Source organism: Engraulis encrasicolus, chromosome 13 (genome assembly GCF_034702125.1).
Source record: "Engraulis encrasicolus isolate BLACKSEA-1 chromosome 13, IST_EnEncr_1.0, whole genome shotgun sequence".
Classification (NCBI taxonomy): Eukaryota; Metazoa; Chordata; class Actinopteri; order Clupeiformes; family Engraulidae; genus Engraulis; species Engraulis encrasicolus.
The window spans coordinates 2890764-2909584 of NC_085869.1; the positions used below are offsets into that span (position 1 = coordinate 2890764).

At 43.7% G+C, this 18821-nt stretch overlaps 1 protein-coding gene across 1 annotated transcript in view; it reads left to right on the top strand.

Annotated features, from left to right (window-relative positions):
- The first annotated feature begins 3879 nt into the window (after nt 1-3879).
- ttf2 (transcription termination factor, RNA polymerase II) overlaps nt 3880-18821 on the top strand; it is a 36171-nt gene continuing 21229 nt past the window's right edge. The window contains exons 1-12 of the mRNA XM_063212991.1: nt 3880-4017; nt 4275-4386; nt 5376-5465; nt 5601-5670; nt 7441-8721; nt 9174-9294; nt 12378-12563; nt 13729-13886; nt 14423-14504; nt 15504-15614; nt 16174-16324; nt 17711-17816. Of these exons, the coding sequence (XP_063069061.1) occupies nt 3987-4017; nt 4275-4386; nt 5376-5465; nt 5601-5670; nt 7441-8721; nt 9174-9294; nt 12378-12563; nt 13729-13886; nt 14423-14504; nt 15504-15614; nt 16174-16324; nt 17711-17816 (2499 nt within the window). The 5' untranslated portion in view covers nt 3880-3986. The remainder of the gene's footprint in view (nt 4018-4274; nt 4387-5375; nt 5466-5600; nt 5671-7440; nt 8722-9173; nt 9295-12377; nt 12564-13728; nt 13887-14422; nt 14505-15503; nt 15615-16173; nt 16325-17710; nt 17817-18821) is intronic.

Genomic DNA, 18821 nt, shown 5'->3' on the forward strand with positions numbered 1-18821 from the left:
CTCCCAGTCTGGAGGGTTCGATGGTATTGAAAGCGCTGGAAAAGTCAAAGAACATGACTCTCACAGCGCTATTCCCTTTATCCAGATGAGAGTGTGTCCTGTGCAGTAGGTATGAGATGGCATCATCCACTCCCACCTTCTCCCGGTATGCAAACTGCAGGGGGTCCTGTGCATGGTTCACCTGTGGTCTTATAGGGTATTCAGCAGCAGCCTCTCCATCGTCTTCATGATGTGTGAAGTGAGGGCTACTGGCCTAAAGTCGTTGATGTCTTTTGGATGTGGCTTTTTGGGGACAGGGATAAGGCATGAAGTTTTCCATGGAGTTGGTGCCTTACCAAGACGTAGACTCAGGTTGAATATATATTCCAGTGGCTCCCCCAATTCAGCAGCACAGGTCTTGAGCAGTCGTGGTGACACCCTATCCGGACCTGCAGCTTTCCTAGGGGGGCCCTTTGCAAACTCCTGGCCCCGGGGCCCAGAGCCCCCATAATCTGGCCCTACTGCTACATGTATATGATATTATAATACATTTATGTTTATAATCGTTTAATTTTGTTGTCATTTTTTTGTTGAGTTGTCTATGTCTATAGCAGTGTTTCTCAACGGAGGCTCTATAGCAGTGCTCTCCAAATGGCGGCCCGTGGGCCAGATGCGGCCCGAGCATGGCAAACATTTGGTCCCCCCAGGGGGTCGTTAGAGAGCCCTTGGGAGGCGTTGAGAGCAAGACAGCTGAGAGGGGGGCACAAAGGGGAGGGTGCTTGGAGGGCCCATTCAAAGTGAATTTAAGCTCTCACACTATTCTGGAATGCTCATTCATGATAATAAGTGCAACAATAATAAGTGCAATAAGGATAACAGTGATAAATCACCCTGTTGAGACGGTAAGAAGCCTCAGCCACCTGATCTACTAAATCAAACCTGAAATGCGTAAACTTCAACCTTAATTTTTAATCTCCAGACTTTGCTATTCCCACAGTGTAATGTGTGTGTGTGTGTGTGTGTGTGTGTGTGTGTGTGTGTGTGTGTGTGTGTGTGTGTGTGTGTGTGTGTGTGTGTGTGTGCGCGTGTGCGCGTGTGCGCGCACGCGCATGTGCATGCGTGTGTGTTTTATTCTCTAGGCACAGGAGAAGTGCCTGAGAGCAAACTAAAGAGGGGAGATCACGCAGCTGAGGACGTCGCCACTGCAGAGAACATCTACCAGAACTAGTCACTATTAGTATGTGATAATTCATCCAGTTATCCAAAGAGTTTACATACAATATACTGTATGTAAATCAACCACAACTTCTTTTGGACCTCCATAGACATTTTGTTTCTCATCCAAGAAATGTCAAACTTCAGTAGTCTGATTGATGTTAGTGGACATGCCCAGGGCCGTAACGAGACATGTTCAAATACTGAGGTCAGACACTGCGTGTTGTACTGCATGCTGTACAGTTAGAATGCTTCAAATTCTTCCATCAAAGTTATAAGTTTGTTTTCATTAATCCCTGTCTTGAGGGTAAATGGGGCTGTCGTATACAGACTGAATTTATCATTGTTGATCATAGATCGATTTTCATCAAAGATAAATTTTACATTTCTGAAAAAAATACAGAGGACATGACCTCAATGGTAGTTACGGCCATGCCCAGTAGACCAGAGTCCAGACAACTCTCTTCTCCACTGGACAAAGGATTCGCATGTCAAGATGTGAAGAGTCATTAACGCCTCTGTGCAGAGCCTCTGTTAACCTAGTTGTCACCAAAATTGTAATGACCACTTCTTAATCTTGCTACTTAGGGATCTTGGTAAGGTCATAGCCATGTTTTTATTATGTTGTTCACACAGCAAAGCAAAGAGCAAAGAATGCACGGCTCTGTCGGCGGGCCCATCTGCACATAGAGGCTATTGTCATAATATCCTCGACACAGATGACTTGTTTTTAAGCCATGAGCAGTTAAACACCATACTGCACATCCAGGTTTGAAAGGGAGTCATCATCATCACAGCTGTCAAGAGAAGTCTGCTGTGGTGAAGGCACCATAGTTGTGGACTCCTGTCATTCTCCATTATAATAGAATTAGAATATTGAGCGAAATAAGATATTGAACATTGAACCTTTAGCAGCTAACCATGATCCTCCCTGTCCAGCCAGTAGACGTTGTAGATATAAGCCGCCTTCTTGGCCAGGACTCCCTGGAAGAAGAGTTAGTCTAAGTCAATGGGACATTCCTGGTCAAATAAAGGATAAATAAATAAAAAAGAAATATGGGCAAACAGGGCCCTCATGGGGCCTTCAGCCTTCATGGGGAGGGAGGGGGTCAGCTCTATGTTCCCACAGCCCATTGGTCCCACAGCCCGTCGGTCCCAAAGCCCATTAGCTTATTCTTGCTGCTCCATGTTCCCACATTTTAAAGAAATTATTCAAATATAGGCCCTATGTTCCACAACTCCATGTTCCCACATTTCCGAGTAAACTAAGAGAACATGCCTTTCTCCCTGCCATGGGACATAGGGCCTAAATTTGAATAAATTCTTAGAAATGTGGGAGCATGGCACAGTAGGTATAAGCTGTGGGACCAATGGGCTGTGGGACCAATGGGCCTAAAAATGAATGTTAAGTGATGTGGGACCAATGGGTTGTGGGACCAGTGGGAACATAGACACGCTCCCCATAGGGAGCAGGCAGCCTTCAGGTGTGCTGTGCTGTTGCTTGAGCGTCCTGTGGCAAGGAGGAGGGTAGGGTTAATACATGATAATGTTGTAGCCTACATAGCCCTACTATCAGTAATATTCAGTTAGTACATATTGTTTATAATTCAAACTTGTTTTTGGCATAATGTGTCTGAATCTCTAGGCCTACTAGTATTTTCTCTATGCATATTTTTCTGTGACATTTACAACCTGGAATTGCACTGTGTTTGTATCGAAATGTTTTAATTGTGTTGTGTATTAGTAGGCCTAAAGTGCTTGTGCATCGGGCTATAGGCCTACCTGTAGGCTATATGAGTTAAGGATTTTCACTGTTTTTGTTACATTTTGGATTTTCTAATCATTTGCTTTTTCGCAATAAAACTCAAATACTATTGACTCCTTCTCTCTCTAGTAGCTTTGTTCTATCCGGATATAGCTGTCACTGCCACGCAGGAGACCTGACTGGGGCCTCAGTTATGAAGGTCTGGAAGCACACGCCCTGAGTTGCTCTGGCCCACTGTAAAATGTCACTTTGTAATTCCCCAGCCTTGAGTTAACTGTATGGATTAATGGCTGGCAGCCAGGCAGCTAGCAGAATTCAACATGGGATATCAGTGAACATTGCATTGAAAACTTCATAGGCTACATGTGCTATTGACTTTTTATTTTTATTTTTTTTATTTTTAATCTCACTTGGTGACTGAGGTTGTGGGTTTGAGACAGGGTTTGCTGTAAGGATGGGGGCTGTGCAGAATGACCTTGTTTACAGTAGCACCATTTTCTTGCTGTGCTTCTCTGTGTGTGGTTTCTTTGGCTTTACACTTTAACAGATCTATTGGACAAAGAAGGAGGTCAGTTGATGTAACATGTGGAAGGGAAATCAAGACAGCTATGATATTCTTATTTTTCATTTAAACTGAAGTGATTCACTTGTCTCTCTTTATAAATGTGGATATGTGGATGTCAATATGCAAAAATGACAGCAACAAATAGGCTACTAGGCCTACTACCATAGGCCTACCTTAATTTTAAGGTCCCATGGCATGAAATGTTCACATTTTAAGTTTTTTAGACCTTAAAATGTGTTCCTGTAGCCCCCTTAAAACATTTTTTTTTTTACCGGTACCGGACAGTAGATGGCACCATCGGGGAAAAAAAGCTCAGAAACGTTTATTCTAACATAGAAGAAGTGCAATGCGCGCGCGCATTGAATTCTCCGTGGCAGGGCGGAAGCACAACCAGAGAATCGGAGAATCTTCATAACTTTTGTGAATGAATCAAGAAAAAGTATCTGGGAACGTCAGAGAGTAATGATGGAAATCGTGCGCTGTGACACACACAGTAAGTCTTTTCCCAATTCCATTATATAACTGCTCTGCTTTTTATCCGCAGTAGCTGTAGGGCTGTCTAAGTGCGTTGTTAGATCATTGCATTTTCTTCCCATTGATGCCTCTTCTACTTTTACATTGGCGTAAAAAATCAATTCAGTTGTCTTTGCAGTGAATTTGGTTGTTCTGGAATAGCCATGGCATTGCTATTACCCAAATGACAGTGTTTTGACACTAATATTTGCGTGTAAAACTGACGTTGTTTTGAAGGGACCACTTGTCTCCTGAAAACGGGCGTGAGAGATGGGCCAAACAAGGGGAAGTCTTTCTATGTCTGCGCTGCTCGCCAAGATACCCCCTGCAATTTCACCCTCTCAGCAGAGTAAGTTTGTTTACTAGTTATTTACTGTAGTGGGTTTTACCAGAGGTCTACCTCTGGTTTTACTCACAGTGCAATCTACTGGATAATTTGACGGGAGTGTGTCTATCTTCCCACAGCTCATTGGTTCCACATCACTCAGACTTTTAACATTCCTTTTTAGGCCCATTGGTTGTCTTCATTTAATTGGAAATCTGGGAACATGGAGTTGTAGAGTAGGGCCTATATTTGAATAATTTCTTAAAACTGTGGGAGCATGGAGCATGGGCTGTCTGACCAATGGGCTGTGGGAACATAGAGCTGACCCCAATTTGACTATGCCAGTATGGCCAGCCAGCTCTTTCTTCTGTGTCTCCTAATGTTCAATAGGGCTATAGGTAACTATTTACCTCATCCTCCTGTTGTTGTAACCTGGCTTTTACCAACATTTTCATGTTCAAATATTTGTTGTGTAATGTTTTTGAGTTCACAATCCCGTGTGGCATTCCGGACAACCGTTTGATGTTGATTTTATGACGCTCTATTTTCAAACTCAATTTCATGAGGTGTGGTAATGGGACGAGGAGGAGTGCGTAGGCCTGATGCTATGTGCGTAACACCTTTCTTCCCCATTCTGATTTCAACAGCAGCGGATCGTCTTGACCATTATCTACATGTGTAAATGCATTGCGTTACCACCATTGACTGATTAGAAATGTGTGTCAATGAGCAATTGCAAAGGTGTGCTTAATATAGTGGCTGGTGTAACAGACTATCTGGGTCCCCGTACCAACTGGCGACTCCAGATGATTGAAATACAGCGATTGGTCAAAACGAAAGTCTATCACTCTTAATTTAGGGCGTATTCATTTATACCATGATTGCCATTTACTTACGACCAATCACCATTGCTTCTAACATCTGCAGTCGCCAGTTGTCACGGCCCAAGACGGTCTTTTACACCGGTGTCGGTGAGTGTATATGATAATGACACTGGTGTTTGTCCTCTACAGCATTCCTCCCTCTCATTGTTTACACCATGAAGAAGCTGTAGTTGAACTCCAAGCACTAATTAAGTCCGTTGACAAACATCAGCACTACAGGTTTGTGTGTCTACTCTACATCTATTTCATGGATTTACTAGCACATGTATTTTCTGTACTTCCTTTGGAGTCATGCTGTCATGCACAATTTGTATATCTGCAACTTACTCACCATAACAAGTTGTTTGTTGTCAGGTTGTTCTTCCGCTGTGCAGTGGGGAAGAAAGAAGGCCAGAAGTGGTGTGGGAATATTCCCTGGAATCACGTACGTATTAAAAAGGGTGTCCGCTTTTTATTTAGTCTTTCTTGTATTATTTGGATCATTAGAATAGCTGTTACCGCACGAATAGACCAGGCGCGATGCGATTCAAGCGTCAGAGCGATATGCCTGATTGAAGCGACTACAGTAGGCCTATGTCCGTTGCAAGCAGAAGGCAAAGCATTCAAACATTCCCATTGGCTGTGGTCACTGACCTCTATACAGTCATTGGCTGTCGCGGCTGGTCGCCGAACCGCGTCATAGAAAGTTGAAAGGATTTCAACTTCAGACGTCGTGTAGGTGCCCAATGCGTTCCGCCTGCCTGATCCGTTCCCTTATGACTTTCACGTTTTAAATGTTTATTTTGCAGCCGCCAGAACATTAACACAAAGAGATATGTTATATATTTATATTATACCTTTACTTTATATCGTTGTTTTACATCAAATGCGTTTGTCGCTGTAAATAACGTGATATTGTGCTCTGAATAGTCAGTTGGTTAGCTGACCAGTTGGTGACCTTATTTAGCGTTTCTGTAACGGTTATATATTATTATAAAACAGACAGTTTAAAACGCAAACTTCCTCCTGCAAAATAAACACTTAAAACGAGAAAGTAAAAAAAATAACGGAACAAATCAGGCAATTTCTCTTCCGTATACGTCATACTGCGCATGTGCAGTGTGCAAAGGGAACGGATCAGGCAGGCAGAACCCGTTGGGCACCGACACGTCGCTCTCGTTGCGCAAATCGCCTCTAGTCTCCAGAATCGCTTTTGTCGCACGACTCAATACAAAGTCAATTACTTCCGTCGCTCGCCTCGCTCTTGTCGCGGTAGGTGTATGGGCGGTTATACTTACCTACTTCTGTTCCGTTTATGCATTCTGTTTTTAGACCACCTCTGGAATACTAGAGCTGTAGTGTAGAGGTAAAGAGAATGAATTGAGCGCAAACGAAATGAAATAAGCTGACTTAATATGCTAACAGAACTCCATCTATATGTCTGTATAAATGATCATTAGGTAGTACATTTTTTAATGTTATTTGATGTAGTTCTTGTATTAGGCTTATATGCCTCACAAGTCACAACAGTTCATATTTAAGCATGGTGCCTGAAGTCACACATTGAACAATAGGCCACATTTAGCATGTAGGTAGTGAGATTCTGCAACATTTGATGATCTCATGACTAAGAATTGTGTGTTGCTTTCTACCACACAGAATGGTAAGAAAACATTTGTATTTATGTGTGTAGTTTATACAACCAGGCAGCTCAATATGCTTTCCATACAAAACGGAAAATTTCTTGTTACCATTTACCATATCATATGGAACCAAAAAAGCAAAACAAGGCAAATGGAGATGTCCGATATTGGCTTTTTTGCCGATATCCGATATGCCGATATTATTACAAATCTCAATTTTCAATTCCGATATCAGTCGATACCGATGGCAATATATGTGGGTTATTTTTCCTCATAACAAATTTTAGGTAACATTACAAATCTGCTGTTGTGGAACAAAATATGCTTAATTTTATTGTAATGCCCCACTAGATGCATTCTCGAATGCAACAAAGCTTTCCAAATATTAACATCGTCTGTGCAAAATAGAAAAATAATTAAGGAGAAAGTGTATAGTAATTCAAGCATTATTATATTGGTTTTGATGGGTCAAAAATCCGATACCGATATTACATTTTATGCTATTATCGGGCCGATAATACCTGTGGGCTCTAAAAATAACTAATGACCTGTTGTGTTTCTCCTGTGCACAGAAAGACTCACAGAAAAGGAGTCCCCTGACAGACAAGCACCTGCAGCCCTCCAGCCTGCTGCCCCCCGTCAGGAACCCCTTCAAGGCCCCCCAGAAATCAGACGAGGCGTCCGATTGGAGGAAGATGCAGGACGGACAGGATAAAGAGGCTGAAGGGAAGAGTCCTGAGCAGGAGAACCGAGCCAGGGAGCAGAGAAAAGATGGAGAACATCGGCACCACAGTAGCAGTAGCAGCAGTAGACCTGGAGGAGAAAGGGTTGGTGGTGAAGTGAAGGAGAGTGGAGAGGTGGTGGAGAAAGAGAGGAGCAGCAGCAGCAGTAGTAGTAGAGACAAGGTTGGAGATGAAGCGAAAGAGCGTGGAAGAGTGACTGAGAAAGAGAGGAGCAGCAGCAGCAGTGGTGGTCAGGAGACGTGGAGGAGTAAGCCTCTGCCCACTGGGATGAAGATAAAGAAGAGGGTCTCCGGAGAGGAGGAGGAGAAGAGGAAGAGTGACGGTAAAAGAGAGGAAGAGGAGGAGGCGGCAGGCCAGGAGAGAAGTGAAGCTGAGCCGTCTAAAGGCAGAAGCACTTCAGAGAGGAAAGAGTCAGATGGAGCACTCAGCCCAACTTCCAAATCTGACACCACAGAGAAGATACCTGCAGCTAAACATGCATCTGAATCTAAACCTGCAGTTAAACACGACTCGAGCCCAAAAAAAGACAAGGAGAAGAAACGTCACTCTGCCAAGTCGGACAGTAAAGCCCGGACGCGTGTCAGCTCCAACAACACGGACACTGAAGCACCCAGGCATCATCACTCAGCCAACACCACGAACAACTCCAACCCCTCCGAGGTGGAAAAGACTCATAAGTCCTCTGCCGCTGCTGGGAAACCAGAGGTCTCGACCACCTCCATCCCTGCCGCAGTAGACCAGGGCAATAGGACCAGCTCGGGAGCAGCAGGAAAGGTGACTAAAGACTCTGACAAGAAGACCTCACAGGTCAGGGACCAGCCTCAGAGGAGAAGCCCCGTGGAATTGAGTGATGATGACGAGGAAGACGACGACGACGATGATGAGGGTAATAAAACTGATGAAGATGATGATGATGATGATGTGCAGGTGGTTTCAGTGCAGCCTGCCCCGGCCAGGAAGAGCTCTCCTGTCCTGGTGACCACAGTCCAGAAGACCTTGACCTCCTACCCCGGCTTCCTGCCCTCCTCCTCGCAGCTGAAGGGGGCGCCGCAGGAGAAGGACCCCCGGGCCCTGCACTGCCAGCTCACCGCACAGCTCAAACAGAAGAAGGTACAGCACTGTGGGCGAGGGTGGCCATGTCAGGCTGAAATGTACTGTTTTTGATTTTCTTCTGAGTATTCTCACTCCGTTTCACCATCTACAACATTTCCCTGTTAATCTCTCTCTATCTCTCTCTATCTTCATTTTCTCTTCTGACATTATTTCATTATACTTTCACACTCTTTCATTTCTGCATTTTTACTCAAACTCGTCCATCTTGCCATTTCATCCAACCTCAACAAATCTTTCTCACACACGCATACCCACACACGCATGATCTAAAGTTTTTTTTTTTTAAATCTCTGGTCAAATCACATAGTCCGTTGAATGTGTCGGCTTTGCCAAATACTTTGAAGAGGTTGCAGAGTCTCTGTGATGCATTTCATATGTAACATGCATCCACACACACTTATTCACACTGCAATTCAAATAATCTCTTGCATTCCTCTGTCTCTTGCCAGGCCACCCTGTCCATGGTGAACGTGTCCGCTCTGCCTGATAAGGGCCAGAGGCTGAGGAGTCAGGTGCAGGAGCTGGAGGATGCACTGGAGTCGCTCAGTCTCTCTCCTCTCCCACCGCCCGGTAAGTAGACAAGACAACCACTCGGCACCACTGCATATGATACTATTTATCCACTCATGACTATCTGTTTACTACTGTCAGTCTCTCCCCTCTCCCACCGCCCGGTAAGTAGACAAGACAACCACTCGGCACCACTGCATATGATACTATTTATCCACTCATGACTATCTGTTTACTACTGTCAGTCTCTCCCCTCTCCCACCGCCCGGTAAGTAGACAAGACAACCACTCAGCACCACTGATGTGCCCAGCTGAATTACTAATGCATATCAGGGCTTGACATTCACTTTTTCACTTGCCGGCCACTGTGGCTAGTAGTTTTCCCGAGTCACTAGCCATCCAGCTATTCTACTAGCCCCAAATTAGATTTTTTGTTTTTCATGACGCTGTACATCTAACCTAAGAAGATTGGGTGGGTCTCTATATGGAAATAAAACAAACAAATAGAAACTGAGTAACTGAGCTTTTTCCCACCGCCCGGTAAGGCGTCAGACACACCAAAGCCGAACGGAATGTATGTGAGGCGAACACGGTCTTTCTGCTTAGTTTCGGCTGGTGTGTTCTACTCTGCCTTTCACACCGACAGCGTCGGCATGCGCTGCCAGTCCTGTTCAAAACCCTCCCACACAGCCAAAGCTAGCGTGCTACTTTGCCATTCATTTGAATGAGACACCGCCGGTCGCCGGCGTGAAAAATATATAATAGGAGTTCTGTTTTCCAAACGCAGCGCGGCGCAGAGCCGGCTCCCGCACCGCTGACGCCCGACTACCGCCGGTTGGTGTGTAAGGACAGATATGTTTCAATGTATTTTCACAGACGCCGGTAAAAATCACGTCCGTTCCGCGACGCTTTACCACCCTAGTGTGTAAGACCCCTAAGAAGACAATCACTCAGCAGCACTGATGTGCCCTACGGAATTACTAATGCATATTACTATTGGTGGCATGACTAATAGGAGTAAGAGGTTACTCAATTAGGTTAGCTTAAAAGGGGGTTAACTTCAGAAATGTACTGACGATGGTTGACGTGCACAGTTGAGTCATTCCAATTTTTGTGTAACTGGAGTTTTGGAGGGCTAGTGAGGTGTCCACTCTCACATACGGGTCATTCCACGCCAAATCAACAGGAGCCCGCGCACTTAGGTCTCAAAAAATTCTGAAAATATTACCAAGTGTACCCATGGTACTTAAGAGAAACACTGTACATTTATTTGAATGTAAGATGTATACTCTCCATGTTACAGCCAATTTTACTGGGGGAGGGGGGTGCCCATTTTGTTCACACTCTTTTTTTTGTCAAAGTTCACAAGCCTGTAGCTCAATAACTAAACCATGTAGGAAGCTCAAATTTGGCATGCTGGTACATAGATAGGAATAGTTTGTTGCAGAACTGTCAGTTTCGGTCTGTATGATCCTGCATCGTCATGGCATTCCCTCAAAGATGATACAAATTGTACTGGAGTTTTTGGCTGTGCTCTGTTTAGGCCTTCAGAAGACGTATTTGTGCCCAACATAGCCTCTTGATTTTTTTTCCCTTGTAGAGACAAGTAGGAACACTCTCATAAAAATCTATAAATAGAAAGGAAACCCCATCAGTGTTTGACCAGAAGACCTCACAAGTCTGACAAATCATTTTGGGTGTCATTTTCAGAGCTCCAGAACCCCTTGTGGGATTGTCCACAGATTTTTATTTTATTTTTTTCTTCATTCTCCATGAATTCTTCTTTTTAAAAATGCAAATGAGACTTGTCTTATGTGATGTTTTCTTTTGTAATTTCCAACCTGAACATGGGCAACATGCACATTGAGGGCAATATGTTTTCTATGCGTTTCTACCGCTGCCATCTGCTGGTCAAAAAAAGTAACAACATGACTCCTTGTGCCTGACCTACTGTCTCTTTTGGTGTGCGAACCTGCTCCCACATTGAACGCTCCTGAAATCATTGAAATTGAAAGGGATACCTGCACCCCTGCACAGGGACTCTCGGGTGATCATGTCTGGGCAAAATTTGCATTTGATTATTTAGTCTTCTACATTAAATGTTATCGAAATCATGTTGCTCTCTTTTTGCATTTTGCCCATGTTCAGGGTGGAAATTACAAAAGAAAACATCACATAAGACAAGTCTCATTGGCATTTTTAAAAAGAAGACTTCATGGAGAATGAAGAAAAATATAAAATAAAAATCTGTGAACAATCCCACAAGGTGTTCTGGTGCTCTGAAAATGACACCCAAAATGATTTGTCAGACTTGTGAGATCTTCTGGTCAAACACTGATGGGGGTTCCTTTCTATTTATAGCTTTTTATGGGAGTGTTTCTACTTGTATCTACAAGGGGAAAAAATCATAAGGCTATGTTGGGCACAAATATGTCCTCTGAAGGCCTAAACAGAGCACAGCCAAAAACTCCAGTACAATTTGTATCATCTTTGAGGGAATACCATGACGATGCAGGATCATACAGACCAAAACGGACAGTTTTGCAACAAACTATTCCTATCTATGTACCAGCATGCCAAATTTGAGCTTCCTACATGGTTTAGTTCTTGAGCTACGGGCTTGTGAACTTTGACAAAAAAAAGAGTGTGAACAAAATGGGCACCCCCCTCCCCCAGTGAAATTGGCTGTAACATGGAGAGTATACATCTTACATTCAAATAAAGTAACAGTGTTTCTCTTAAGTACCATGGGTACACTCAGTAATATTTTCAGAATTTTTTGAGACCTAAGTGCGCGGGCTCTTGTTGATTTGGCGTGGAATGACCCATACTGTAACACAAATGAAAGATTAGCATTTTAGCAGAATTAATTGTCAAGGCATGTCTAAAGCCTCATCGACAATATTTGAAGAGTTCAGATGCAAAACCCCCTAAGTGCCTTTTCAGAAAATAATCTTAATTCATTTTTGTTTAATACAAAGCTATCAATTTATGTAATATAACTATTTATATGTGTTATCAAGTACAGTAATGTAAACCAAACCAACAACGGGGTTCTCTAAAAATATAGAAGTACAGGTCTTCAGAAATGGAGTTAGGGGGTTTTGCATCTGAACTCTTCATTTTGAATGTGTTTCATCCAGAGTCTCAGGGCGAAGTGACTGAGGGGCAGAAGGCGTCCCCTGTGCCCAGCCCCTCCAACCCCTTCAGCAGGCCTGGGGGCACCATGATGCTCCCCAACGCCCCCGCCCCCTTCCAGGCCCCCCAGGCCACCGGCTCCCCGGGGCTCGGCTACCCCCTCAGCCAGGGATACACACAGATGTATGGAGGTAAGACATTGTTTCGTCTCGTCATGGCTGAAGTCTCATCATGGGCATGGCTGAAGTCTGACTGTCTGTCTTTTTTTTCCCCCCTCCCTCTCCTTTCATCTTTCACTCCTCTTTTTTGTATCTTTTCTGCTGCTGGATCTCACATCCTTGCTCCTCTGTCTAATGGTCTTTAAAACGAGAGAGAGAGAGAGAGAGAGAGAGAGAGAGAGAGAGAGAGAGAGAGAGAGAGAGAGAGAGAGAGAAGAGAGAGAGAGAGAGAGAAGAGAGAGAGAGAGAGAGAGAGAGAGAGAGAGAGAGAGAGAGAGAGAGAGAGAGAGAGAGAGAGAGATCCCCCTTTTGGCAGACCTAAGGACTGTTCTATTCAATGCCAGGAGTATTATGACACGCCCCTTTAGGCAGACCGGAACCTGGTCACGTTAGGTGCCCAAAGCAACCTATTACATTGGCATATCTCTATATACTTAAAGAATCTCTGGTATTACTGTATCCATGTCTATGCTGTTGCCATTCTATTCTCCTATTGTTGTACTCTGTTTTCCTCACCTGCTGCTGTTCTATCCCAGGGGTTCCCAACCTTTTCCAACTTGGGGCCCACTCGAAATTGTCACAAATGTTCGGGGCCCACCTCTGACCCGATTACGAATAAAACTCGCATAAATCAGCAGCAACACACACCAAAATGTGATTATAATTTTTAGAATATTATTTCAAGGCCCACTTGGTATACCTTCAGGGCCCACCAGTGGGCCCCAGCCCATAGGTTGAAAATCACTGTTCTATCCTATTGCTATAGTTGTAGTTTATTGACCGCTGATGATCACAATTAGGGCTGTAACGATATTGTATCAAACCGAGAAATCGTGATACACAGAGTCACAATACTGTATCGTGATACAAGGAGGCAGTACTGTGATACACCCTAGGGTCAAAGTTGTATTACCCATGTAGTCCAGAAAACAGCCTTGATTTGATGTGATAGTGTTTCCAAACTGAAATGTAACTCCAAACTCCAAAATGTATCAATGGAGATACATTTCAGAAATCGTGAGGTGTATCAAACTGTAGGTCAAAAATCGCGTAACGAACCGAATCGTGGGTTGAGTGTATCGTTACAGCCCTAATCACAATCTTTCTTTGTTCCTTCCTGTTCCTTCCTGTTCCTCAGTGGACCCCCAGAGCCAGGCGTTCTACGGCGGCAGGATGACGGAGAGCCGCATGGTGGCCATCCGCAACGCCACCACGGAGACCATCGATCATCTGCACAAGTCCCTGGAGACCTGCCCCGGCCCAGACACACAGGCCAAGGACCCCAAAGGCATCAAGGCAAGAGCACTATGCAATAATACCATGCAAGATTATTATGCAATACTTTGATTTTGGCATAAATTCTCCCAAACACACGCACACACACACACACACACACACACACACACACACACACACAACCACACACACACACACACACAACCACACACACACACACACACACACACACACACACACACACACACACACACACACACACACACACACACACACACACACACACACAGGCATCAAGGAATGATTTCACAGTGTGTAGGCACGTGCTTAGACATGCATGTCTATATATGACATGCACGTCTTAGAAATGAATACACACACACACACACACACACACACACACACACACACACACACACACACACACACACACACACACACACACACACACACACACACACACACACACACACAGGAGTACGTCTAGGCCCTGGGGGAGGGAGGGCGAGGTGAGGGGGTCACCAAAGTTTCAATGTTGAAACAAATAAATGGGTTGGGGGCCACTGAGCTAGATTGTGGATCTCTGTGGTGTTCAGGTGGACCTTCTTCCCCATCAGAAGAGAGCCCTGGCCTGGCTGCTGTGGAGGGAGGACCAGAAGCCCTGCGGAGGAATTCTGGGTAATGTATACTGTAGAGATGCACCGGATCCTGATTTTTAGGATCCTGCCGGATACCGGATCCACTGCTTAAGATCCTGCCGGATACGGAACCGGATACTGGATCGAANGAGTTGAAACACATAGCCTACTCACACACGTGGGCCCTTTTCATCACGTTGGCTCAAACTATTTTGACTGAAAAGCCTCGGCTACCGGATCCTGGATCCTGGAACCGGATCCGGATCCTGTGAAAAACCCCATTATCCTGCCGGATCCAGAACCGGATCTTGGATCCGTTGCATCTCTAGTATACTGTACTATGACTGGAGTATTTTACTCTGATCATACTAGTCTAATCAATCGCTGCAACCAAACGGGTTGTAGCTCTTCATAATTTCAGTGTAATATGTGACCCTGTTTACAGTGTTGTACGATCTGTATCAGAAGTGCAATAGGCTTCATTTAGCCTTTTATGACCTGAGTGAGAAGGGGTCTTCGATGACACCATGATATGTACATTATACACTAATTGCAATAAAATAAGATTTTGTCAGTGTTGTCTGTGAAGCACATGGTTCTACTTAAACACTTGTGGTTTTCTTTTACCTTAAGACATGTAAAAGTTTTTATCTTTTACATACCTTAAGGCAAAAGAAAACCATAAGTGTTTAAGTTAAAGGGGTATGCCACTATTTTGGGGCTTAATACAGTTAAAATCGTTGGCTGGGGTTTATAAAGGTGGTAAAGTGTCTTATTTTTCATGTTAAGCGTTGTCTTGCTTTAAGACAAGTTAAAAGAGGGAATATGTCGCTAAGCTAGTGAAAGTCAATGGATCCGTGTAGCATTGCAGCATGCTACACGGATCCATTGACTTTCACTAGCTTAGCGACATGCTCCCTCTTTTAACTTGTCTTAAAGCAAGACAACGACTTTAATACCCCTTTAAACAGTTAGACATAATGAACCTAATACATACATGGTTCTAGTGATTGTCTTCTTCTGCTCTTGCCTGCTGTAGCGGATGACATGGGTCTGGGTAAGACCCTCACCATGATCGCCCTCATCCTGGCCCAGAAGAAGCCATCAGAGGAGAAGGACCTCAAACTGGAGGGGTGGATCTCCAAACACGGTAATGCTACTGATGGTTGATCTTTGGCCATACAACCTTAAACCTGATCTCTTTCACACTGTTCTTGCAAAGCCAAAATTATCTTAATGAACTTGAACGACCTCCTGTCATGTTAATGATGCACATTTTGATTTTCATACCTTTATGTCCGCTACTCTTCTTTTTCATTTTTCTAGCTTGCTTGGTTTGGAGGTAATGATGCACATTTTGCAAAGACAATTTCCATACTCCAATAGTCTGAGCTGTATTAAATATTGAATGTTGGCCCTGTCGTGGCCAAACGGTAGGGCACTCGTCGGCCATGCGGCTGACCCGGGTCTGATTCCCGGTCTGGGTCCTTTGCCGAACCTTCCCTGTCTCTCTCTCCCCACTCGCTTCCTGACTCTCACCACCTTCACTGTCCTGTCATATATAAAGTCAAAAAGACAAAAAAAGGATATACATACAGTATGTATTGAATGTTCTCTCTCTCTCCCTCTCTCTCTCTCTCTCCCTCTCTCCCTCTCTCTCTCTCTCTCTCTCTCTCTCTCTCTCTCTCTCTCTCTCTCCCTCCTTCCAGACTCGTCTGTGGTGGCGTCTCAGGGCACTCTGATCATCTGTCCGGCCTCATTGGTGCACCACTGGAAGAAGGAGGTGGAGCGTCACGTCAAGAGCGGCCGCCTCACTGTCTACCTCTACCACGGCCCAAACCGCCACAAGAACGCCAAAGTGTAAGATTATAATATAGTAATAATAATAATAATAATAATAACAATAATAATAAAAATAATAACACACACACACACACACACACCACAACCTCAGTGTCTACCTCTACCATGGCCCCAATCGCCAGGAGAACGCCAAAGTTTAAGATAATAATAATAATAATAATAATAATAATAATAATAATAATAATAAAAACACAAACACACACACACACCACAGCTTCAGTGTCTACCTCTACCACGGCCCCAATCGCCAGAAGAACGCCAAAGTGTAAGATGGATACATTCTCTTGCTCGCTCGCTCATACGCGCTAGGTATGGCACAAACTGCACCGAAAACCGAAACCGTACAATTCACACACATACCGAACCGAACCGTGCAATCCGTGGCAAACACAAACACACACACACCACAACTTCAGTGTCTATCTCTACCACGGCCCCAATCGCCAGAAGAACGCCAAAGTGTAAGATGAATACTTTACCTCTCTCTCTCTCTCGCTCGCTCACACGCGTGCACACGCATGCACGCACACAAAGGCTCATATCTGCCTGTATCATGACGCCAACCAAAATGGGAGGACAAAATGTGTTACACACACACACACACACACACACACACACACACACACACACACACACACACACACACACACACACACACACACACACACACACACAGACTTTGGTGTCTTTGTGGTGGCTGTACGACAGCATCAAATAAAGGAGGAACACCAAAGTGGACAACAAGACAGAGACACACATGCATACACACACACACACACACACACACACACACACACACACACACACACACTTAGACTCCAGAGTCTACCTCTATGACGTGCGCAACTTCCAGAGAAACACCTAAGTGTAGCACAGACACGCACACACACACTTACTCTCGTCTAGATTATATTCAGAGGAATGCCAAACACAATGTGATGCACACCGCACTCTAATTAAAACTGTCATAATTATAGAAAATCAAAATGAACACAAAGACTGATTTTGGCTGTCTTGTCTCGGCTACAGGCTGACTGAATATAATATTGTGGTGATATGACCTGTGTGTGCCAGTGTTAATTTTGTCATCCATTTTCCAATTTAGTCTTTCAAAAATCATTTTTGTTTAGTTATTATTTAGTCGACAAAAAAATCCTCAACATTTTTGTCTAGTTTTAGTCTTTCACAAATAATTTTTGTTTAGTCATTATTTAGTCGACTAAAAGTCCTCAACATTTTAGTCTCATTTTAGTCTTTCACAGATCATTTTTGTTAGTCAGAATTTAGTCGACTAAAACTCTCAAAGGGTTAGTCAACAAATATATTTAGTGTAGTCTAGTCGACAAAATTAACACTGGTGTGTGCGCATGTGTGTGTCCATAGGCTGGCTGAGTATGATATCGTGGTGACGACCTACAGCCTGGTCTCCAAGGAGATTCCGGTGCAGAAAGGGGAGGGTGATAGGCCCAGCCAGGATGCAGAGCCAGTGGTGAGCCCTCCATTCAGGTTGAGATTTGATAAACTACTGTGTATTGATATACCTGTTGATCAATTAACTATATTAATACAGATTTAATTCATATCATGAATATAGATTTAATTAATGTAATTAATATAGAGTATATTTAGTAGTGGTGTGCATTGACAGGGCCCTCACGATTCGCTTTGATCACGATTCCGGAGGTAACGATTTGATTTGAATCGATTCAATCCGATTCTACGATGCATTGCAATGCATTACACTTCTACTGAAAGCAAAGCAAATTTTTCATCAGTCATGTGGCAATACAAGCAGTCAGATACTGAACAAAACATTTAATTGGCTTTTTATTATTTTTTTGGTTTCCTGTATCAGTCTTGCAGTTTTCAATGCTTTGAAGTGCTTTGATTTCATTAAATGTTCATTTGCCCCGGAAATATCCACAGAAGTACCGGTAATCGAAACATAGACAAATATGCTGCATCGATTATGGCACTTCCTGAATGGATTATTGTAATTGTCCTGCCCCGCATTGCATTGCCGAATCGATTATTGTTGACACCACTAATATCTACCCATGCTGCTGAGCCAGTGGTGAATTCTCTGTTCAGATAAACACTTGATCAGTCATTTGTATTACCGGTAATATACATGTTGATCAGTAAGCTATATTAATTAAGATTTAATATGGAGCACATTTAGCCAGGATGCTTAACCTGTACGCTATGTCCTGTGTTCAGATGGGCACCTTATCAGAAACATTATTCATATAGACAGAGGTGTCAAAAGTAAAAGTAAAAAAAAGAAACACAGTTTCCTTGCCGCACAAGTAACTTATCTGAGTAAACAATAGACCTGTGTACTTGTCTTACGGTCAGCTATCTGTGCATGGGTTGGATCAGGTTTGTGGTGGGTCCTTGTTAGGTTTTCAGTAACAACACAGACTATCTATCCCATTAGTTACAATGGAGTAAATGGTGTAACAGCTATGTAATACCATGTGCTATTGTTGTA